The 25066-nt window shown below is 48.0% G+C and overlaps 1 protein-coding gene across 2 annotated transcripts in view; it reads right to left on the bottom strand.

The window, feature by feature from the left end:
- Positions 1-5657: 5657 nt before the first annotated feature.
- IRF2 (interferon regulatory factor 2) overlaps positions 5658-25066 on the bottom strand; it is a 99239-nt gene continuing 79830 nt past the window's right edge. For both annotated transcript variants that reach the window (XM_035292549.3, XM_035292550.2), the window contains exons 7-9: positions 17472-17636; positions 8647-8693; positions 5658-7023 (exon numbers count right to left, since the gene is read on the bottom strand). In XM_035292549.3, the coding sequence (XP_035148440.1) occupies positions 6715-7023; positions 8647-8693; positions 17472-17636 (521 nt within the window). In that variant the 3' untranslated portion in view covers positions 5658-6714. The remainder of the gene's footprint in view (positions 7024-8646; positions 8694-17471; positions 17637-25066) is intronic.

Below are 25066 nucleotides of genomic sequence, written 5' to 3'. Positions count from 1 at the left end.
CAAGAGCAGACTGAACCCAGGTTTATCTGACTTCGAAAACTTACTCTCTTCCCACTTACCTAGGTGGCTTTCCCATCTACACTGGAACGCATGGGATGCAGATTTCATCCTCTGGATATTCTTACCTTGGATTTTCACTCCCTCTGGTACTCTTGGCAGGTCTGAGGTGTGACAGACGTCCTGAAGACGCACTCAGCACCCATCCTCGCCTCCTTCTGGGGTGCCTTCCTCTGTTTCAGAGGCAGGAACTCTGAGAGCCATTTTTCCAGTCTTATTTGCAGCTGGGGTTCTAACTGTGAATTAGGTTCAACCAATTATACGCACTTGGCAAAGATTTGGAAGTCAGAATTGAGGCAGAAACCATTTCCTACTGATTGGCTGTAACCACTGGCAAGCATGATTGTGGCAACATTGAAGCTTTCTGAAGCCATGTCTCAAAGCTCAGCCACTGATTTCAAGGGTGTCGAGAGACAGTTAAAGCGGTGGTGACAGAACTTTCTCATGAACGGATTTCAGCTAAAGCAATGTGTCTTCAGTCACGATTTCCAGCAACAGACTCCTGATTTCCTACCTTTACAGCGGTGGCAGGTGCGGAAATACCCGCCAGCCGGCTCCTCCAGCAACGTTGTAAACACTTGCTACTCTCTAGGCAATGCCTTTCTGCTTAAAATAGCTGGCGTGGTTTTTGTTTCCTGAGACTGAGCCCCACTGACATATGCTATTTTCCTTCTTTCCCTAACTGCCCGTTTTCACAGCCACCAACCCTGCAATCAATCCTTTATGCTCTAAAATGGAAGACTTGAATATCGTCATCACGTCACATCCTGCTTCGTTTCTCTTCATCGCACTGATTGTCGCCCAAAGATGATTTTTATTATTTGTGGACTATCCACCTTACTAGCTCTTCAGCTCCATTAGAACAGAGACTCAGTTTCCTTCACTTCCGTAACAACTCTGACGTTTAGAACAGTACTAGGAAACAGCGGGAATTCAGTACACAGGGTTCAATGAACAAAATCTACTTTTCTTAACAAAACACATTTAATTCATGCATTAATAGGCTCATCAATAAGGTGTTATCCTCAATAATACCTCCTCATGAAACATTTACCTGGGTTTTAAAAATCCTCCAAAAACACAAAATGTCATTTGTGCTGTGTAACTCAGCATTACATTTAGGTGACATCGCCTCCCCATTTGCCTGAGACTTTCCTGGTTTTAGCACTAAAAGTCCCACTTCCCGAGAATCCCCTCGGTTCTGGGCAAACAAAGATGGTCGGTTACCCTAATTAGGTATGTTCATTGCTGAGAAAGGCAGTGTAATTGCATTACTTTAGATCAATTTTGTAAATAAAAGTGGTCTCCTGGATCCCTGGAACCACCAGGTAGAATGCAAGCAACGGCGTGGGGCTGCCTTTGACGTTTTTTACTAACACTTCTGTTGCTTGCACCCTGAATATTTTAGACCCGAGCGTGTGACATCTTTTCCGCAGCTCAGTGACATTAAAAACATGAGCTTCCCAGAGAAAAGATACTGCAACATAAAAATGTGCTCTAGATTCACAGCACTGCGGAGTCTCTTTGGGAGACAGGAAGATTCATCTCTATTCTCTGCAGAGAATAGAGATCAGTGTTAATTCTGGGGATGAATAAAGCCTTAGTCATCACCTTCCTGCCGTTAAGGAACCCACTCCCATCTCACTGCTAGCGTTATGCTGAATCTTCAGGCAGTGAGTTCCGGTACAATGTGTGGCTTCGAAATGTCAGCGCCTTTGAGCTGGCACACTGGAGAACATTTGGAGAATAAGGGTATTCTCAGATACATGATCCAAGCTGCTGGAACGTTTTGGGTATCTTCTCCCTGATAATTCACGTGAAGAGATGTTTGGGTGTTTTGGTTTTAAAATGTGCTTCTCAACCAAAAGTGAAACTTAAAGATGCTATCGCCCTGGAATTTGCTTGCACCTGCAAAAAAACGGTTGTGTCTTTAAAATTAACTGTTTTGGTGACAGAGGCTGTTGCCCGTGATATCGGTGTTTCTCCAGCCACGCATGTAAGGGGTTAAAATGGGCAGCAGTTGCACAATCCCAGCACACACCATACCACGGCACCAGCAATCTCTGAACGTGTTTATCAAGCAGCTGTGGGGAAACTGACCAAACCGCCGAAGGGCAGCGTGCTTACAGGAACAGAAGCACGCACGCGTCTCTGCTGCAGAAACTTGGTCAGATTCCAGAACATGCTCTTTTCAGACTACGTGAACTCCGAAATGTCCTACGTCTTGGACCTTCCACAGCACAACTCAGGTTCTTGGACAGACTTCACGTTTTTGCTAAAACCAGCTATTAGTCCTGACCACTTCCTTCCTTCCAGGCCCTATTTTCAGAAGCAGAGACACAGTGCCTCTGCACCTGCTGTTCATGTGGCCCCAGAAGAAAACCTCTACAAAACCCTCATTTGTCTGCACAGCAGGACCAGTGATGCCCAAGCCCAGAGAATGGGGATGGTACCAGTGTCCCGTGGGGCCAGTGGGGACCAGAGGCCAGGCAGCCTCAGGAAAAAGCATGTCCCACGACCCCTATCAACTTCCTGCATCTCCTGACCTGAAGATTCACACAGGCTCTCCTCTCCAGGCCTGTGGTTGGACACACTCCTAAGGGGGCAAAGCCAAGGTTCCCAGCCCTGTTCTCTTGACACCAGGATGGTGGGGTTCAGGGGAGGAGGAGATCCCGGGATGACAGCCTAGTAGTACCCAACCTTGATTCACATGTTGAGGTGCAAATGAGATTGAGAAACAGCCTCGAGAAGCTGACAGTGTCCTGGGAGGCAGAAACACCCAACTGGAATCCCCTTGGGAGGGGTCCACTGCAGCCTGGGGACAGAGGGACGTCAGGGTCACATCCTACAGTCTCTGATCACTCTGGCCCCAGGCATGCTCCAGGATGAAGTTTCAGGGTGAAGTAGGCGGCTGAACAGCAGCACCTAAAAGCAGTTTCTGCCTCCAAACCGACACCGGCTCTCACACATTAGCTGTTTGACCCCGAATTGCCAGGAACTCATCTTGGCTACCTGTGTGTAAACCTTTCCCTAGCTCTCGTCTTTTATCAAGAGAAATCTGGTAGAATAGTGGGGTTCTTTTTTTTCACCTTTTATCTGGTCTTATTTGTCCAAAGCTACAGTACCAGGGGAGTTTTAAAACCTAATGAATTCAAGGTTACAGAGTGGACTCAAAGAGAAGGAAAATCTCATGTTCCATCTCTGCATTAGGAGCAGGAGGCCGTTTGTGGCTTCCCACCTTTTCATTCAAGTGCGAAATACTTCCAGAAGCACAAGTTCGAAAACTCAGACTCCTGAAACCAAATCACTCATCTTCTTCACCTCTAAAAGCTCTGTCTCAGGAGTGGTTACATGAGAGTATGGTACACTTTGCATTTCGGTGCGAGAAGGATATTGTTTTAGGGTTTTGATGTCCAAAGAATTTGTATTCCATAGCCATGTATGTCTCTTCTTTTTTACAAATCCTTTTAAATAGACTACCGCCTTTGGCAGTGGTTCATCAAAACACGGACAAAACAGTACGGTTGAGGGTGGATTTATTTAGGTATGCAAATGGCATTCCAGAAGCCCCTTTCGTCAAGGTGTGTGGATGTGCTGGGTGCTTGCAACCTCAAGGCAGGGCAGAAGTACCTGTCCCTGAAGTTACAGTGCACAGCTGTGCAGTGAGCCTGTTATCAAGGGCGTGACCCAGGTGCTGGCTGCAGAGAATGGAAACGATTGTTTCAAAGGCAGTTACACTGAACTTGAACTTGCTATTAAACGCACACGTGCACACTCACAGCCCCAAGCCCATCATAAGAACATATCAGCTCACACAAACACCAACCCAAAGCATGTGTCCCTGGCGCTTCCTCTAAGTGACAACAAGGTCAGAGACTTGAGTCCATGAGCTGCCCCATCACCTTTGTTTTCTTCCTCATGTCAAGCACAGGCACCCTGAGACTAGCTTGTTTTCCCACATTGCTGGCAAGTATCGCTTAGAAACAATACAGGCTTTCTCAGAAGTATCTTAAACATGATTCTGTTTTTCATGGCCTTATTAGCCATGGAATATCATCTCTGGTACTTAAATGGTGCATTTCAAAATCCTGAATTTCCTTCCACTTGATGGGGTTCCAGAAGTCTGGTTCTCCTACAGAAGCGGGGGAGGGCAGCGGGAACGAAGATGCAGGAAGAAGCCCTGAGTCTGCGCTGGGAGGAAGGAAATGGGAGGAGGCCTGAGCTGCGTTAAACCCTCTGATAACCAGGCCATGGACTCAGGGCGACCTTCGGTCACTGCTTTGTTAATTTATTTAAAAACAGATGACTCAGTAAAAGGTTTTAGATAGAAGTCTCAAAGAACTGAACTCCTCCATTTAGGACCTAGGGGAAGAGCAGGTCTTAACTGAGAAGCAGGGTGCCAAGGAGCCAGGGAGCACCCCTTTCCTCCCAGTAACTCCCCTTGCAGGAAGAAACTGAGCCAGCCAGCCAAGGAAGCCCTCCTCCCAGGAGCAGCCCTGCCTCCGCGAGCCGCATTTCGACAGGAAAATGCTTCAGTTGATTTCCATTCAGGGCTGGATAACTTTATGACCGTTAATTTTATCTGCAGCCACACATGGAGATAGGCATAAAAATATCTCTTTGTCCTTTCATTCAGGAACCTCTTCAAATATTAACTTAGCAATCTCTTCCACAACGCCCCAGAGGTGGTAGGCGGGCAGCTCAGCTTTCCTATTCTGATTTGACAGAATGGGATGTCGGGGACACAGGGGAGGTCAGTGCTGCGGCTTTCCCAAGGTCAAGTCTACGCGTTCAACACCAAGCGGATGATAAAGACTGGTGTTTTTGGAATCACCTCTTTTATTCCACAAGACAGACCCCAAGTTTTGAGGGCAGGGGTCCCCTACTTTCTGGCTGCTCGGCCCAATCATTTGACAGGTTCGAGGTTCCAGGGCCTATGTGCAAGGCCTTGGGTCCTAGAAAGAAGAGTGACGGACATAGAATCGGAACCCAACACATATTTCCTGTTATGGAAAATGTCTTATCCACGCACCCTTCTACATGACATAAACACAGAACGTCAGTCGTATGGGTAAGCCTAAGGACGAATGCAGGAAAGACGCAGAGCGGGGTGAACCTTACTCATAGCAGAGAAGGAAAACAGTGGAGTGGCTAAAATACTCCCTCCTCCATAGGGAATGCTCCCAAGCCAAGGAAGGCCGATGTTTGCATATGCTTACAAGAGAAACAGACCCCATCACAGCACAGAGACCTGGGCTCAACCTGTGCCCTTGCTTCTTCGTGCCTCTGTGAGCCGAGTCAAGGCCTCTTCACATTGAGTCTTCACTTCCTCCACCTGGGATGGAGGTGAATGCCTGTTCTATAGCACTGCGGTGATGAATGAAGAAGGGAACTCACGCAGAACACTCAGCACAGGCCCTGCTCAGGCGAGCACTCAGGAGACGCCGCCATCTGCAGCCTCACAGTAGGAACCTCCAGGGTTTCTTGTGGTCCACAAGGGAAAACGTTTTGGTCCCCAAGAAGCAACAATACTTTGTCAGTCCTATTCCGTGATTGTGCTCTTTTAAAGCAGACACAGACAAAGCCAGCAGTGATGCCCATTAAAAATTTAACTATATATCATATTCATTTATTATCAATCCACAGGATAATCTGATTGCTACATGAGCTCATAAAAGCTTTTTTCACCTTTACAAAATTTAAAAAAAAAATGTGCCACAAGGATGTCATAACAACTGCTGATAAACAAGAAAAGGAATCTTAAAATTATAAATTTGCTGTAGAAAAGATAAAAAACAATTATATTTTATTTAGAATTTTACCTTGAATAAAATATTCCCCTGTATAAAAAATAAAAAAGCTTGCTCTGGTTAGAATTCGAGTATTTTCGTCTTCAAATCTGGGAATTTGCATAATATTTCCATGATAGCTTTTTCCTTTGTACCGCGTGGCATTCAAGCATAGCAGATTAGAAGGATTTTTTTTTTAAGCAGTCTTAAAATGGGACATCTGTAGATAAGTTCATTTCCTTCTTCTCCTCCGGATGTGGAATGGAAGCTTTGAGGGAAGGAAAAGTAGGAAAAGAGCAAGATGGGAAGGGATGGGAAGGGATGGGAGGGGATGGGAAGGGAGGGGAGGGAAGGGGAGGGAAGGGGAGGGGAGGGGAGGGGAGGCTGGGTAATGGGCAGAGAATGTGCTGTGAAATAGAGCAAGATCACAAGAAGGCCTATCTGTAAGTGCTTTAAGATAAGGTGCAGAAGCAGACTGCAATGTCGCTCGTGCTGCCCTATGTACATATTCACAAGAATAAAAAATTCCAGCTAGTTCACATTATCTCGTCCATTCTGAGGCATCCACTCCACCTTGCCGGCCTTGACCGCGGGCAATGCGGCACCTCCACTGCCCTTGTTGGTCCTTGAACTTGAGCGATAGCCCTGGGAGATCCAGCAGGCTCTAGAAACACACGTCTACCAAGGGGCTGGAGTCCTGAGTTAAAAAGCAGCTCCAGTGCTGGAGTCGGACACAGCAATCAATGTTCTATTGTCAAGGCTTTTTCCCTTAGATTTGTCTAAAATAGGTGTCAGAGAGAAAAAAAAATACAAACAAACAACAAACAAAGCCAAGAAACCCCAACAATCACCGGGGAGAGTCAGAGGCTTAACAGCTCTTGACGCGGGCCTGGGTGATATCCGATGTTTTCTTGATGACGCTGGCCCGGGTCTCCCGGTCTGGCCGACTGCTGCTGGATGCTTGAGTCATGGAGGAAGAAAGGGGGAGGTCTTGAAAAGGGGGCCAGGAGCTGTTGTAAGGCACCGGACGACTCTCATCTTTGATGGTGACCTGGAGGTCCGGTTTGCTGGAAGTGACGAAGCTTGCCATCCCTGGCAGCTGGTAGGGGCCTCGCATCCCCATGTTGCTGAGGTACTGTTTGCCTTCAATATTTCTCTTCCGCCAGTGTGGCCGCCCCTTTAAAGAAAGTTAGTTAAGATATGTATTTCCTTCTCCTTCTATTGGATGGCTTTTTAAAAAATGCATCACTCGCCAGGTGTGGCGTGGCTCATGCCTGTCATCCCAGCACTTTGGGAGGCTGAGGCTGGAGGATCACCTAAGCGCAGGAGTTTGAGACCAGCTTGGGCAATGTAGTGAGTCCTGAACTCTACAAAAAGGAAGAATTAGCTGGGCATGGAGGTGCATACCTGTAGCCCCGGCCACTCAGGAGGCTGAGGCGGGAGGAACACTGGAGCCCAGGATGCCAAGGCTTCAGTGAGCTGTGACCGCACCACTGCACTCCAGCCTGGGCAACAGAATGAGCCCTTGTCTCAAAGCAACAACCCACAAATAAAACTGAAAAAATAAAAATGTACCACTGTTCCCATGCATTGCTGCTTTAATTGAATTTTTTGAGAACTGAAGAATGAACAAAGGCTAGCACCTTTATGTCCCTCAACGGAACTCTATTATACCCAGCTAGTCGGACTCCTTTTTCTTCCCTTTTCTTTGTTTTAAAAATCAATTCTCCTTTGCTACCTCCCAGAAACGGTATCCAGACTACTCTATAAAGGCAGGAAAAGAAGGCAGCAGCTTGGGTCCTGGTCCTCCTACTTTCTGACTGCTCGGCCCAATCATTCAACAGGTTCCAGGCCACCACGGTCAGGGTGACACAGTGACTCAGTCCCTCAGTGCTGGCCCAATCAACCAGAGCCAACCTGCTTCTTCAGAGAAAAGGCGGTGAGGAACTTAGCAACAGGCAACGAATGCCTCTTGATCGCTTTCAGATGGGGGTGGCTCAGAGCTCCCCAGGACAGAGCATCAGCAGCCTCAAAGGCTGGCTCCATTCAGAGAAGGGGCTAGAGCTGCAACCTCGAAGAAAGCAGGCCAGGGTGCATGTGAGCGTGACATCTGTCTTTTCAGAATGCCTGCACTTTACCTGAAAGCGTTAGCTCATGGGAAACTACTGATCCAAAAACCATGAGCTTCTCTCTCCTTCTCCCTCCCTCTCTCTCATCCACGCAAGCACAGACCCCCGGCAGGTGGCCAGCAGGAACCCTTCCCATCTGCATTCGTCCTGCACACCCCATCTCTGGGAGAAGGATGGGGAGGAGCCCACTCGGAATGAAGATGGGGCACAAGCAGCTCTGGACATGGGTCACGGAGGGAGGGAGCCCACGCACACCTGGAAGAGGCTTCTGCTTAGCATTTTCTGGTGTGTACTTCTGGTCACTGCTTTTGGCTGGGAAGGCTGTTCTAGTTTTGCCGGCGAAATTGGATGTTTAAGTGGTAAGAGTATCAGCCTTTCCTGGCCTCCACTTCCAGTCCCTTCTCCTGCCATCACAGCTTCTCTACCTGATGGTAACATTTAACTCCCCTTCCTCCCATTCAGCTCCAACACTGAATTGTATAACCCCAAACCTAAAAGCACGGTAAATTTTAGGTGATGTGTATTTCTTCACGCAAGAAAATCCCGAAGTGAAGCTTGCGATCTAAAGGAAAGGTGCGTAACCAGCAGCAAGGAAAGCCCAGAGCTGGTCTGGAGGCTCTTCCCTGGTAGCATCTCAGGTGGGCAGGCGGGCAGGAAGGGTGGCAGCTTACCTCGGTGCTCTCTTCATCGCTGGGCACACTGTCAGTCGTTTCACTTTCTGTTGGCAGAGAGAAAAACACAGGGCCATCATTCTTGTCCATTGAGCTGCCCCCAGCCTCGGGCAGTGTTTATCAAAAGTGGACTGAGTAACCAAAGGCATCACCTCTCTCCCTTTGTAAAGTCAAACATTCTACATGGGAGAAGCTAGAGTGAATATCAACTCTGTAATCTTCAGAGAAAGCAGGCTTGAGAGCTACAAGGAGCCTCCCCTGGCCAGGGCTGGGCTGTGTCTACAATGGGCATACCTCCCATAAGGGGGTGCTGACCCCTGGTGCCCTCCTCACTGCAGCTCTGTCCACAATGCCCACACAGGTCCTCTCTTCCAACCCAGGCCAACTGATTCATTTAAGTCCCAATGCAGAGTTGACTGTTTCTGAGAAGTTCTCCCACATCATCCCCCTCCTGCTCAGATCCTTCCTTTACCTCTCACCCCTATAGGACTTAGATCCTGGATTTCTAGAGTTGCATCTGCCATATAGGTTACTGCAGGTGGACAGATCTGGGGTGCTCCCCACGATCCTCACCTCCTGGGGTTCACTTTCTTTGGGACTGCCTCCCTTGAGTGCGGGTAAAATGTATGTCTGCTTCTAACTAGTAAGGTACAGCCAAGGGGATGGGATGGATGTGATCCTGTGTTCATGATCATGTTACAGGACACAGAAACCTGTTGGGAGAGGAAACGCTCTCCCTTGCGAGCCTTGCTGAAGCAAGCAGCCATGTTGGGAAGGCTCCTATGGCAAAGAACTGAGGACTGCTTCCAGCCAACAGTCAGCATGAGACTGAGGCCCTTGGTCCAATAACATGCAAGAAATGAAATTCTGCCAAAACCATGTGAGCCTGGAAATGAACCCTTCCCCAGCTGAGCCTCAGATGAGACAGCAGCCCCAGCCAACACCTCCATGGCAGGTTTGCAAGACTCTGCAGCAGAGGATCCACCTAAGCCATGCCTGGATTCTTGACTCACAGAAACTGTCAGATCCAAATGTGTGTTGTTTCAAGCCTCTAAGTTTGTGGCTGCACAGTTATGGCAGCCAGTCAGTTACCATCCCCATTTGGCCTGCCAGCTGTGAGACACTGGGCAAGTTTCTCAACTTTACTGAGCTACAGTTTTCTTCCCTGTAAAATGAGGGCATGGCCACCTGCTAAGAGGATGACATGAAGAGGGAGTGAGAGGGTAGATGGAAAAGGCCTAGCAAGGGCCTGGCACACAGCACACACTCCGTATATAAGCACTGCTTAACACTGGGTTTGCACAACAGGCTGGATTAATGGAATCAAAGTCTAGTGATTACACATGACCTATGCTTAAAAAAAAGGCTTTTAAAAGTAAAACCATTTTGATTTTGTAAAATAAAATATCAACGGTGTGCAACGTTTTCAGTGTCCATAACCACTGAGAAATGAAATCACAGAGGACAGAGCTTGTGCGATCTTTAGGCATTTAGAGATCACTCAGCTTGAGCCCTTGATTTTACAGACAAGGCCTAAAGAGTAACTGCAATAGCTTCTCTTCCTGGTGGAAACATGTTAACTGCCTTTCCTCCCATTCGGTTCCAGTGCGGAATTTTATAACCCATACCCAAACGTTTGCTAAATTTTAGGTAATGTATATTTCACAACACGGGAATATCCAAAAGCAAAGCTTGTGTTCTAAAGGTAGTGAACATTTAGGGAGCCCGACGGGTCAGTGCCATGCCAGAGGCTTTGCATGCAGGTCTCACAGGGATCCTGAGTCAGGAAGCAGCTGCTCTCATCCCCCGTTATGCAGAAGAGCTCTTATGCTCTAGTGCCTTCCAGCCTTCCACCCCGTCCTTGGTGAGGGGCTGGCCTCTGTCTCATATCTTCCTGGTGGCAGAGCTGGGATGAGATGGGTCCAGCCCAGACAGAGCCCTTTCTTTCACTGACAGCATCAGCCCCAAACCAGGCTCTCTCAATTAAAAGCTAAAAAACAAGGGGACAAACTGTGCCACCAGTGCATTCCTTAAACAAAGACAGCAAGAATGTTGACTGCACTGGTCCCAGCCTGGAGTCTCTGTGCCCGCTTCTCAGCCACGGTTCTCCAGTGACTTCACACAGGCCTGGGTGTTTGCAGAGGGCTGACGATAAGCAGGTAGAAGACAGATCTCTCCACTCCTCGGACTGGGCATGTTTCCCCAAAACATCCTGTGCTGGGAGCCTCAGATACCCAGAGAGTCCCTCAGCTTCAGCTGACGGTGATCCCAGCTATGGAGACGAGCTGTGATCTAAAGGAAAGGTGCATAACATTGCTGGGCACAAGAACTGTTTCCACGCAGAAACGTACGAAAAGCAACAGAAAAAGAAAATTTCCCTCCTCACAAAACCCTCCTGCTAGCTCAGTATCCCAAGGAGGCAGGAATTGGGACCGCCATGCCCACGAAGAAAAGGGAGAGACAGAGATGTTGAGAAACTTGCCGAAGCTGCCAAGTGAGCCAGCACAGAGGAGAGAAAACCAAACCGCTCTGGTTCCAGGGTCTGTGTGCTGCACACAGCAGCTCCGCTTCCCTGCTGTCCAGCCGCTCACGGAATTTCAGGATCCCTTTCCACTTCACGCTTTGTGCTCCAAAGCCAAGGTCCCACTTCCTTTCATACATGTTCAGGTGCCCTTCACTCCTGATCACCCTACATAAATATCACTGTCTTCTTTTCCTTTCCCCTCCAAATACAAAGAACCTCCACCAAGCATGCTTTGGGGGCTGAGATTCCAGCACAGCCTGAGTCTCAGGTGCAGGAGGGGCTGGAGGTCAGATCCTGGGGTAAGGCTCCCGGGTAAGACCTTGCACAGCCCATAAATGGGACCGGAATGCTAAGCTCCTTTCGGTACCCAGTTTTCAGCTTCAGGGAAATAGCTGCAGGTAAGAAAAGATGCACATGCTCTGATCTTAGGTGTTCAGCTGACACAAATGTGAGTTGAAGAGCGGCATGCCCAGACCAAGTTCCACAGCTCCAAGTTCCACAGAAGTAGTTAGGAAGACCCACCATAATGGGAAGCTAACGGCTTTCAAAAGGGGCCTTGAGTACCTTAGCTTAGGGGCAGAGAACCCCAAACCTCCCCGAGGGCAGCGATTCTCTCTGCGACCCCGGAATCGGTGGCTCAAAGTGTTTTGTTGGGTGCACCGTGCCCCTGGTTTCACTCCACCATTGCGGCTTCCACGCTGACTTGTTATAGGAGGAAGCTCCCTGCAGCCGCGCCCCCAGGTCAGTGTTACTGCCAGACTATCAGCATAAGTTATTCCACTTTCCCTTTTGATTAGTTTGGATTTGTTTTTGTTTTTTACTTATTTCGAATAGGATGGAATAAAGAAGCCTGGAGTTGCTGCATTTGCAACTCCCAAAAGGCTGAATAACTGAAGGTGTTTGCGCGGTACCGACGGGCACATGAGTAATTCACCTAACCTTTCTGGTCTCAGTTTGCCTGAAAGCATCTGGGGTGGGACGGAAGGGGAGGACTTGGATCAGATGATCTCAAAGGCTCTTCCAGTTCTAGGGTGACGCTGGTTGTTAGGTCACTACTCCAGTCCAGATGTGAATGCCTCTCTGAGTATAGACCTATTGTCTAACCAGCTCAGGGACACTGCGGGAAGGGAGACGATACATTTTATTTGAAAGCCTTTTTGCAGTCTGACATCCTGCTACACTTTCTGGAAGGCTCTTGGTATAAGAAGTTTGATTAAAGAAGACTGACAGGCCGGGCGCGGTGGCTCACACCTGTAATCCCAGCACTTTGGGAGGCGGAGGCGGGTGGATCACAAGGTCAAGAGATCGAGACCATCCTGGTCAACATGGTGAAACCCCGTCTCTACTGAAAATACAAAAAATTAGCTGGGCATGGTGGCGTGTGCCTGTAATCCCAGCTACTCGGGAGGCTGAGGCAGAATTGCCTGAACCCAGGAGGCGGAGGTTGCAGTGAGCCGAGGTCGAGCCTTTGCACTCCAGCCTGGGTAACAAGAGCGAAACTCCGTCTCAAAAAAAAAAAAAGAAGACTGACAAGGATTTCTTTTATTGATCCTATTCTCAATTACTTTCACCGGGGTAAATTATTTTCAAACCGGCGTCCTCTTAATCTCAAAGTTATTGGGTCTTCGCTCCAACCAACAAAATGCAAGCCTGGTGTGGTTTCCTAAAGGACTCAAAGTCTTTACTGAGGCTGCTGGTCAGCTGGCGGTCTCCACTCTCTCATTATAGCCAGTGAGTCCTTCAGATGATGCTTTACTGATGGCTGCTGGTCAGTAGGCAATCTCCACTCTCTCATTATAGCAAGTGAGTCCTTCAGATGATGCTTTACTGATGGCTGCTGGTCAGCAGGCGATTTCTACTCTCTCATTACAGCCAGTGAGTCCTTCAGATGATTGCTTTCTTCTCAAGTCTACTCTCCAGCCCCCTCTTACCCATCCTCCCCCATAATTCTACTGTGGCTTTCTTTTACTAAACCATCAATGGCCTAATAAAATCCTGGTGCCAAAGATCAGGCAAGGGGCCACTTTAGAATGGACCTTTTTAAACGACATGGCTTTCTGCCAGAGCTTCCCAAAGTGGCACTTTGAAACATCCCTCCCTAGTATGAAAGTTTTACTGTCTCTTCTCTTTCTCACCATAATACTTAGACCACAGACTTGCAAAACTCAACGTGTCTTTGTAATACTACTGGGATTACAGTTCAATGATCAGTAGGGGGAAAAGCTAGTGAACAGCAGCCCCTAAACACCAGTTTCCCAAACCGATGAATAAAGGTGGTCAGAGGAGGTTGAAATTTAGATGAGAAGCCCAAACAAAGGAACTCTGTCATGAAAAACAGGGCAACGGCCGACTCTGTTGGAGAATATGAAGCAGGAAAGGTGAATACAATCAGAAAGCTGCCTTTCCTGGCAGAATGTTACACAATTTCTGACTGAGGAACTAAAATTAGCCACAGTCAGTAACAGGGAAATTTCTTACATCACTCTTAGCTCTAGAAAAGCAGCAGCGATGGAGTATTTTGGCTCCATCCGGTCAACCTCCCTCGCCAAGGTTCTGAAGAACCAGACAATGAAAACAATGGAAAGAACCAGAGGCCAGGCTGAAAAGCCAGGCTCCAGCAAAGCCTCCTGCGGACTGCCATCCTGGCACTGAAAGCCCTTCAAATCCATGCAAATGTCCTGGAGGGAGTCGTGAACTTTTCTCTCTCCGCATGGATCTGCTGTTCTCCGGATTCTTTTGCTCGAGCAAACGCCACTGCTGGCACAACAGCAAGAAGAAGAGGTCTTTCCAGAATCCCCAGAAAGACCTCAGGAAAGTCTTACTCAACAGATAAACATGCGAGTCTATTCTAAAGCTCCAACCCCCTAAAAAAAGAAGAGAAAAAGAAAACCACATGGAGTGCAACGAGGCCTGCGGTAGCGGGATCCAGAAGAAAAGTCATGAATTTTTAGCCAAAACTATGTAAATATAAGCAAAGTGGCTGAGTGTTTCACGCTTCAGTTAGCTCTACTGTAAAATTAAGGCATAAACATTCTGCTCTGCCTCCTTTGGTGTCCTTGTGAAAATCAAATGCGATCACGGGATGTGGCTCTTTTCTGAATATGGCAGAGCCCGTGCAGCTGTCCAGGGCAGAACACAGGTGGGGGGGTAAGGACAGGCCTTGGCATCAACTGCACACGGGTTCTAGCTGTGCTCCTCGTTGTTCCTGCGTTAGACACACTGCTTTACCCACGTCAGCCCTAGACACACACACACACATATTTTGACGACAGGATCTTGCTCTGTCACCCAGGCTGGAGTGCAATGGTGCAATCAGGGCTCACTGAAGCCTTGAACTCCTGGGCTCAAGTGTTGCTCCTGCCACAGCCTCCCAAGTAGCTGGGACTACAGGCACATGCCACCATGCCCAGCTAACGTTTTTTATTTTTTGTAGAAGTGGCGTCTCACTACGTCACCCAGGCTTGGTCTCCGATTCCTGGGCTCAAGCGATCCTCCTACCTTGGCCTTCCAGTGCTGGGATTATAGACGTGAACCACTGAGCCCGGCCAGATTTGTCACTTTTAAAATGGGGATAATGATGGTGCCCAGGCTGACAGGGTTACTCTAATTATAATTACACAAGTCAGCTGTATCATACCAGGTGTGGCAGCTCATGCCTGTAACCCCAGCACTTTGGGAGGCCAAGGTGAGCAGACTGTTTGAGCCCAGGAGTTCTAGACCAGCCTGGGCAACATGGCAGAACCCTGTTTCTATTAAAAATAACAACGAATAGTCAACTGCACCCAAGTACTGAGTAGGGTTCCAAGGGCACAATAAACTTGCAACGAATAGTAGTTCTTGTGACGGCATATTGGCAAGGCACATATGAGTTCAAAATGTGGGCCGGGCGCAGTGGCTCACACCTGTAATCCCAGCACTTTGGGAGGCCCAGGCAGGCAACTGCCTGAGGTCAGGAGTTCAAGACCAGCCAACATGGTGAAACCCTGTCTCTACTAAAAATACAAAAAAATTAGTCGTGCGTGGTGGCACCCGCCTGTAATCCCAGCCACTTGGGAGGCTGAGGCAGGGGAATTGCTTAAACCAGGGAGGTGGAGGTTGCAATGAGCGGAGATCGTGTCACTGCCCTCCAGCCTGGGTGACAAAGTGAGACTCCGTCTCAAAAAAAAAAAAAGTTCAAAATGCATTTGCTGAATAAATCACTGATGACAAGCTTATCCTGTCTGACAGATTAGAACCTTTCTGTAGCCAAGGTTTATTCTCACATTTCACTTACGTTGCTAGTGTAAATGTACACCAGGACCTATGCTAAGTGCAATAAGCCAGTCACAAAACAACAAGCACTATGATTCCACCCACACGAGGGACCTAGAATAGCCATATTCATTGAGATGGAAAATAGGTAAGAGGTTGCCAAGGGCTAGGGTAGAGGAGGGAAAAGGGGACTTAGTGTTTCATGGGGACAGAGTGTCAGTTTTGCAAGATGAAAAACGTGCTGAAGATGGATGCTGGTCACAGCTGTACAACATTCATGCACTTAATGCTACTAAACTGTGCACTTAAAAATGGCTAAAATAGTGATTTTTATGTTAATGTATTTTACCAAAATTTTTAAAAGTTGGTGTTCAGGGAAAATGAGATTAGATTTAGCAGCTGATAATTCACAAGCAACCGGTCCTTTGAGTCAACTCTAATTCCAACGCTGGTCTGAGCCAGTCTTGCGGGTGGCACCTGCTGGAGGACACCCATTTGGCAGCGCGTAAAGAGCTCTGGGAAGAATCCCCGAGCTGTTGACTAGAGCTGAACTGGAGTTTCCTATCATGGGGTCTCTGCTTTTTATTTTTAATATCTGCAAGCAATAACACCGACTCAGAATTTATATTTCCTAATTACGATTGATTTTTACAAAATTTATTGGAGATCGTCAGGAAGAGAGGAGAAGATGAGGAAGTGACGCCAGTGAACAAGAGGGGCCCTGCTTTTACTCTGTAAGAATGGAAGAACCCACTGGATCTGTTTCTCCTCCTATGACTGGCCAGGCCGACTCCTGTCATTATGTGGCCAAGTCCCTGGGGAACTGGAAATGGGCTCAGTCATCTTGCCTGATTAGAACCTGTACTAGATAGAAAAAGAAAGAGAAAATACGTGGAAGAGACAAGTCAGCTTGGTGGAATGGAATGGGTCCAGCAGTGAGCTCGGGGTCTGAAGGTTGAGGTCAAGTCCTGGCCCAGACGCTTCTGACTGCACGACCTCCAATTCAGCAAGCCCCTTCCCGTCCAGAGAAATGAAGGAACCGGAAGAGATCATCTCTAAGGTCCTATCCAGCCTGCTCAAATTGAGAATCCATTAAAACACTGTGCCAAGTTTCTGACTACTTGGGCAAATAAATTAGACTCTGATGAACCGCTGCTCCAGAGAAATCTCGTCTGTTAACCATACATAAAAGTGTTATGGGAGGCGGGCACCATGGTTCACGTCTGAAATCCCAGCACTTTGGGAGACCAAGGTGGCTGGATCACCAGAGGTCAGGAGTTTGAGACGGGCCTGGCCAACATGGCCAGGGTTCAGTAGAACCCGGTCTCTACTGAAAATACAAAACCTAGCTGGCATGGTAGTGCGCCCCTGTAACCCCAGCTACTTAGAAGGCTGAGGCAAGAGAATCACTCGAACCCAGAAGACAGAGGTTGCTGTGGGCTGAGATCATCCCACTGCACTCCAGCCTGGGCAAGAGAGCAAGACTCTGTATCAAGAAAAAAAACAACAACATAATGGGTGACTTAGTGAAGAAATGTTGTGATCCTGATCCTGTCCTGTAACTGCAAACGAAAGTGTCCACGAAGATGTTGATTACCAAGAAATTAAAGTATGAAACATTCCAGGAAGAACAACTGCGAGGACAGAGGAATCCTACGCTCCAAGGGGTGGTGAGAGGGGAGACCCCAGACCAGAGGACCGCGCGGCTGGTTCCCAGGCGTCCTGGAGCCCCGAGCTAGACCAGAGGACCCCGCGGCCAGTTCCCAGGCATCCTGGAGCCCCGAGCTAGACCAGAGGACCCCGCGGCAGGTTCCCAGGCATCCTGGAGCCCCGCCCGTGCGGCCTGTTCCCAGGGGTCCTGGAGCCCCGCCCTGCCGCTAGACCAGAGGACCGCGCGGCCGGTTCCCAGGCGTCCTGGAGTCCCCTCCTGCCGCTAGACCAGAGGACCGCGCGGCTGGTTCCCAGGCGTCCTGGAGCCCCCTCCTGCCGCTAGACCAGAGGACCCCGCGGCCTGTTCCCAGGCGTCCTGGAGCCCCCTCCTGCCGCTTACCCGCGTAGGAAGACACGGGTGAGATCTGCAGAGGGTACAGCTCGCTCATGCTGGCCGGCTGCTCGTCGCTCTCAGTGGTCACCTCTACAACTTGGCAAATGTCCGGCGGGTTGGTGACAATCTCTTGATCCTCGATGTTGCCGTCCAGATGGGATTGTCCTACGACTTCAGAGAAGAAAAGAGTCATCATGCCAAGTCTCCTGACCTAACAATTCTAGCACACTTTCTCATAAGTGTGCTATGAGAAAGGAAAGAAGGCCTTTCCCAACAGAGGCAGATCGCCAGGCTCCCTTCCCCACCTGTCCCCTGCCATGGGGCTGAAGAACAAGCCTGAGTTCTGTAGCTCTGGGGTGATGTCTCCAGGCCAACACCTGGCTCCCCAGGTCTGTCTCCAACATGTCTGCCAATGGCACACACAGGTGGCCATGTCCTACCAGCTCTGCAGAATTCCACACTCAACCCCGTCACAGCCAAGGCCTCAGGACCAGAGGCGGCATCCAGCCCCAGGGGCAGAAAGGACAAGACTTTGAACCTGACCAATTTCTGCTCCCTGCTTTTGCTCGAAAAGAAGGTACTGTGCTTATTTTCTGGGTTCTATGATCCAGAGAGACATTATCAAACCTTACTAAGGAGGAAGGACCATGAAAATCCCCCCAACTGTGTTGCATCTAGCTGTGGGGAGCTCTGCGCACACTCCTAGCTCTCTTCCTGCCCTGCCGGCTGGCTGAAATCTCAGCACAATGCAATAGACTCAGCCCTCCAATTCCAGCAAACATTAGTAGCACCAGCTCCCAGAACACTGAAAGGATGGAATCTGACCACCCTGGCTCTGAAACCTGCCTCAATTTGTTTTATTATATTATTTATTTTGAGATCACGGTAAACTCACATACAGTTCTAAGAAATAATACTGGGATCCTGTGTGCCTTTTACTAATTTTCTTCCAATGGTTTTATCTTGCAAAGCTAGAATACAATATCACAACCAGGGTATTGACATCAATAACAACCCCCATCTTATTCCGATTTCCTGTTTCACTTGCACTCTTTTGTGTGAGTGTGCTTGCACTAGGACTAAGTGCAATTTTATCACAAATGAAGTTTCATGTACCTGCCACCACTGTCAAATACCACACAGTTCCATCACCACCAATCTCTCTCACGTTACTTTGTAACCGCAGCCACCTTCCTTCAGTACCTCCCTGTCCATCTCTTCGTCCATAACCCCTGGGCAACTATGAATCTGTTCCCTATTTCTATTATTTGTTAATTTCAAGGATATTACATTAATGGACTCGTACAGTAACCTGTAGGGGTTGGCTTTTTTTTTTTTTGAGACAGAGTCTCGTTATGTTGCCAGGCTGGAGTGCAGTGGCTCAATCTTGGCTCACTACAACCTCCATCTTCTGGGTTTAAGTGATTCTCAAGCCTCAGCCTCCTGAGTAGCTGGGATTACAGGCATGCACCACCACACCCAGCTAATTTTTGTATTTTTAGTAGAGACGGGGTTTTACCACGTTGGCCAGCCTGGTCTCGAGCTCCTAACCTCATGATCTGTCTGCCTCGGCCTCCTAAAGTGCTGGGATTACAGGAATGAGCCCCCGCGCCTGGCCAGGGTTAGCTTTTTTTTTTAACTCAGCATAATTCGCTGCAGAGTCCCCCAAGTTGTGTGTATCAGTCACTGCTTCCTTTTCTATTGCTGAGTAGTATTCCACAGTATGGATATACCAATGTGTTTATTCTCCCACTGAGGCATGTCTGGGCTGATTCCAGCCTTTGATTATTACAAATAAGACTGCTATGAATGTTTGTGTTCAGGTTGTTTATGCACATAAGTTTCGTTTCTCTGGGACAAATGCCCAAGAATGCAACTGCTGAGTCATACGATGATTTCATGTTTAATTTTACAAGAAATTGCCAAACTGCTTCCCAGAGTGACCGTGCCATTTTACCTTCCCACCAGCAATGTCTGAGTAATCAAATTTCTTCATAGCCTCAGCAGCATTTCGCGTTGTCACTGTTTATTTATTTTGGCCATTCTCATCGGTAAGTAATGATATTTCACTGCAATTTTAATCTGAAGGTCCCTAAGGTCCTGCCCTAATTTTAAACAGAACTGACCTCATATGGCTGTTGGTTGGAGGAAACGTCCCTGAAAACTAGCTTCAATAAATAAAGGTAAAGAAATAAGGACCTTGGGAATTTCATTTATTTTAACATTTTAACCCGTAAAAATGACAGAGAACACATGGTTATCCTGTTTTAGATGAAGAAACTCAGGCACAGAGAGGGAGAGTGACTTGTCCAAACTCACACAGCTTGGAGTATGTGTGGTGTTCTATGTCCCTGTCATTTTCTCACCAATCGGCAAAGTACTCAGGTTAGGCAGGAAGGGGCAGCATTCCAGTCTCCTTGAGACGCCAGGCGTCATGGAGAAGCTCCTGTTTTAATCACTCCAAGTATTTTATTTTCTGAAGTATTTTTGTTTACAAACAAGTTCCTGTTTTAATTGCCTTTTGTGGAGCGATAAGCGCATTATCTGATTTCTACACTGGGAAGGTTCTAGAGGGCAGTGGCAATTCATAGGTCCCTTAATAAAGAAAGGAAAGGCACAAAAAAGTCTCAGAAAGGGGATTTGGGGCTGTGATAAAAGAGTCCAAAAGCCACAACATACGGAATGCAAGGGAAACCGGATCCCGTTTAGGTTTTCCTGGAAGGGATAAAATTAAAGAAAAGGCAGCCAGGCTCTATATGGCAGGCAGACCCCCAAGCCCGTTTATTTCATCCTTTGGAATATCCTATTTGAGGATAAGGACACCAATTATGCATGTCACTGGACACAGACTGACGCTGACCAACACTGACCTCCCTCATCTCAAGTTTCTTCTGCCTCTTCCCGCCAAGTAAAATAAAATGGCAGGAAAACGAGATAATGTCCTCCCCTACCCCAGGTCCTAAGAAGCAGCTGCCGGGAGGCAGAAACCAAATGGGGTGTGTGTGTTTGAGGAGGGAGGGCACAGTGATACCTTGCATGCAATGAAGGTCTTGAATAGGTTTGATTTAAGTCAAAGCCATTTAAACTTCCAGTACTTCAAAACCCATCTCTCCTTTGCATGTCGCTCCTGATAGAAAGACAGTGAGCTAGCTGGGACTACCGACAGTGCCAGCAACTCCAGCATCCCCCTATTAGATCCCTTTGTTCCAACCGGAAATTCTTTCTCTCACTGCTTTTCCCCATGAAGCCCAAGTCAGTTATTCAACTAACAAAGATTCATAGAACACGTGTTCTGCACCAGACTTTGCCACCCAGGGCTAGGAGGAGCAGCCGAAGGTCAATGCAGCCAAGAATCCAGTGTGTAAGAAGTTCATTTTCATGGCTATAGGCCAGCGACTAACCATCTAGAGAGTAAGTTTAAGGCCATGAACACATGAAAAGAAAGAAAAGAAAAAGAAGGGGGCCATGTGATGGAAGCTGAAGAAGGGCAGTGGTTTTTTCCAGTTTGAGGAATCAAAGGCTTCAATGAGGCAGGGGGATGGGGGTGGGGGTTGAGAAACAGGCAGCATTCACGATGCCCCTGCCTTCTGGAGCCCCTTCCTGACCCCCTGGCACAGATCGACCTCTCTCCCCTGGGTGCCTCTCACTCACTGTCCCCATCGCTCAGCCGAAATTACAATGGGAAGAGACCTCGGGACACTTCTGGACTTCCGGCCTCGTGTTGCCAATTGACTCTATATACCTGTAAGGAGCTCTGAATGGGTCAACAGCATCTCTCCTCAACCGAAGTATGAACACGCTCACAGCACCCATCAGACAGGTGCTCAGGGACTCTCTGCTGAATACATGGACAGGTGAAGGGGCCAAGGCTCACTGACTGAAGCCAGAGTTGAGTCCCACAGGGGTTTGTGACAATCTGCAAATATGGGACGTGACAATGTTTTCCAGAAAATGTCAAGACTTCTGGCAAGTGGACTCTTGAAACCTACAGGAAGTGATAAAGACAGCAGATAGTTGGTGCTAGGGCTGGGGGCCAGGGAGAAAACGTGTCGGGGTGATGAAAACTCTGTCTTCAGTATGGTGGCAGTTAAACCAGTGAGTGCATCCATCAACATTTATAGAACTGTATTCGCCCCTTAAAAAGGGGTGAATTTTACCGTATTTCACTTAATATACATGACTTGGGGGGAAAAGTAGATAAGCATGTCCATGCAGATTTTAGGTGTATCCTGAATGCGGGTGCCCAGGACAGAAAAGTCAGTCTTTGTTTTCTGGGCAATGATCTGGATACCAAGTTAATGTGTTACTTATCAGGCCAAATTCCCCCATAGGAGTGTGTTGTTTCATGCCTCGGTAAAGGATAATGGCTTCTCTCCATCCAAACATTGTGGGTACTTTAGAAACTTTCCAACTCTCGAGTGAATGCCCGTCAGAGAAGCAGGGAAATCCCAGTATCGAAATGCTCTCTAGATGCGCGTCGGCACCACCACTAACCAGTCTGTTTCTCTCTGTCTCTCTCTCTCTCTCTCTCACATGCCATGTGAACTGATTTCCCTGAACCACCAAGTGACAAAGCAGACAGCAACACTGACTCCTGACAGCTGAAAAGACACATGCATAACAAACTTACCTGCTACAGCAAATAAGGTCAGAAGTGGCACTCCTCTGGGTACAAAAGAGTGTCCTGACTGATGTTAATGACAAAACCTAACTTCCTGAGAACTCAGCTCTGCCTCTCCCTACCACCTCCCAAGACCTCACAACCCATGAGGAAGGCACAATAGCGATCCCCAATCTGGACATGCTGAAACGACCGTACCAGACAGAACTACGTAAATAATTCAAGGGCAGACAGCCAATCAGCAGCAGAACCGGGATTCAAGGTTAGCCTTACCCAACTCCAAATTTCAACTCTTTATACTAAGGTCTCCCTAACAGAGAGAGTTAATGAAGTCCAAGCCGAGCTACTGTTGGCTTTCGTAGCCCCTCTCAGGATAAAAACTTTTGAATCTCACCTTAGTGAGAGTCTTCGGGCTCATAACTAATAGTGACATTTCTTTTCAACAGTTCTCTATTGCATGCCAGGGAAATTCTCAAACAGAACAACTAGAAATCCACTAACTTTATCCAGTTTATTAAAGTCAGCACATCTGAAAAGAGTCACCCAAAGGAATGCAATTTTATCTGAATCTAGCTGCTGAGAATTATAACAATATTATTTACGGCTGGTTACTGATCAACCGGTTTGATTCCTTCAAAGGTCATTCTTACTTTATTAGCAATTGTTGACTTAATGTAGGTCTCCACCTGAGAAGGCAGCTCGCTCCACACCTCAGAGAAAGTGCTTAAAAGCAGATTATTAGAAACAGAGGGGTCCTTGGAGGTGGTTTGGTCCTCTCGTTTTACAGTTGAAAAAAGCTGAAACCTAGAGGTCAGGTAAATTGCTAAGGTCACCCAGGCAGCTGCAGAGTCAAGAATGAAACTTATTAGCAGGCATATAAAATCAGGCCATCAGCAGGGCATCAGATGGGGAAATTTCCCTGACCCCATCAGTAGTTAAACTTCACAGCCCCCCTGATGACACAGCACAGATGGAGGCTATTTCTCTTAATCAAATATATTTTAATATGATTTTGGTAATATCATAATCATAACATATCATTTTACCCCCTTCTGGCCCCAGAGAAGTTTATCTGTACATTTCATCTGATCCTCACAGTAACTCTGTGAGATGGGCTGGAAAAGTATGATTATCCATTTTCTATAGAATTTTAAATTTTAAATATTTCCGTTTTATAAATAATTGTATACTATTTCCAATCTATATAGAAATTGAATTTCAAAAAATTAAGGAGTTTCCCCAGAGTCACATGGTCAATAAAAAACTTCAGAACTAGGTCTAGAACCTTTGTCTTTTGACTTCTAATCTCGTGCTCTTCTCATGCTCTTTCGGTATAAAATACAGCCATGATTTGGTTTAGGCACTTGAGAGTCATGGTGGGAGCAGTGAGTCAGAGACAGAGGTCTGTAGGTGCCTGGACCAGGCTGCCCTCGACTGCAGACTGCACGAACCTCACCAGGGTGACAGAGTGCAGGAGGAGGCAGGAGTGGGGTGGGGCAGCGTGCACCTTACAGCCCACGAGAAGACAGCATCTCAGGCTACCACACAAAGTGAAGCACAGCATGCATTCCAGGGAACACTTGGTAGAGCTGACCAGTGTCTCAGCGCTATGGGAGTGGAACTGTGGATGGGATGTGTTGAGCTGGAGCTACACTTCCTGCTGGAACTGCCACAGGTCCCCTCCCCACTGTGCCTGGGGACAGAGCCTCTGCAGCCACGTCACAGTAAGGAGACCCATCACCAACCTCACTGTCTCTACGAGCAGCCATAGGGAGCTTAACTCTTTCAGAGTAATTCAAGCTCAAAGACAGGTAAGAAAGAGCAGGGCTCAGGTCATGCCAGACCCAGGGCCCTGGGGGAACTCAAGTCTTTCTCTTGGGGGCAGTGGTGACATGATGACACTGGCATTCTTTACTCTGTGAGATGAATCATGGGAGGGCAGAATGGAAGCAGAGCCCAGGTGACAGCCACGGCTGGACCAGACACAGTATCAGAAACAGAAGGGGATGGGCTTGAGAAGAATGGTGAGGGAAGACTGGAGGAGCTGACAGGTAATAATAAATGAGGTCGCGGCAGCAAGGGATGGGGGAAGGAGAAAGTAGCATACAGCCTCACAGAAAGATGACAGCTTTCTTGAATAAATAAAAACTTCTTATGGCTGAAGACACAGCAGCTCAACTCCACTGCCCAGGTCTCCCCGTCGGCACCTGGTGACTGAGGAGCGGCCCCACAGTCTCACCTCAGTGCCAGGCGCTCCAGGTCCAAGAGAGCCGAGAATAAAGTCTGTCATGGCTTCTGTGTCTGGGTAGATTGCGATGCAACAGTTCACACCTCATAGAGAGTTTCATCTTGCTAACAGCGTTCCAAGGGTGTGGATGAAACTGAATGCCTTGTGCTGGGTCCCTTCTAAGGGGTGAATAGCTCAGCTTCCAGGAAGACGGCACGGGCCATGGCTGACAGCATGAGTGATCTCTTAAGACGGGGTGCCCTCCATCTACAGACTCGCCCCAGAGCTACTTTTTATCTTCTAAGTGTCTATCTGAAGCACAAGAAAATATGGCAAAAAGAAGGGGAAACAAAGGATATGGGAAGAGATGAAGACCCAGTTCCACAGCCTGTGTCACCTCTGGCCATCCTGAAACCACAGCAAGTGCTGGGGCCAGAGTCTGCCAAGCTTGCGTTTGACCGGGAGGCCCTTGGGGGGACCCTAACGCTGGTCTGTGAGCTGGGAACCCGCTCTCCTGCGCCTCCGGGATCCCGGGTGGGTACATGGGTTGACAGACTTGCCTTGAAAAGCTGCTTGAGCTTCACTGCAGATAAAGACAGGCAAATCTGGAAAAATCACCAAAAAACAATGTCCTCTAAGGGGCATTTCGGGCAGCGAGAATTCAGACAAAAATCCCAACGCCCTGACTTCCTAATTGTCATATGCCTAGTCTGGTTTCGTAGCAGTATTTGCTTTATTGAAGGGTGGGGCTGT

This window comes from Callithrix jacchus, chromosome 3 (assembly GCF_049354715.1).
Source record: "Callithrix jacchus isolate 240 chromosome 3, calJac240_pri, whole genome shotgun sequence".
NCBI classification, from domain to species: Eukaryota; Metazoa; Chordata; class Mammalia; order Primates; family Cebidae; genus Callithrix; species Callithrix jacchus.
The sequence above is the reverse complement of the archived record's forward strand: the minus strand, read 5'-3'. Positions and strand labels throughout refer to the sequence as shown.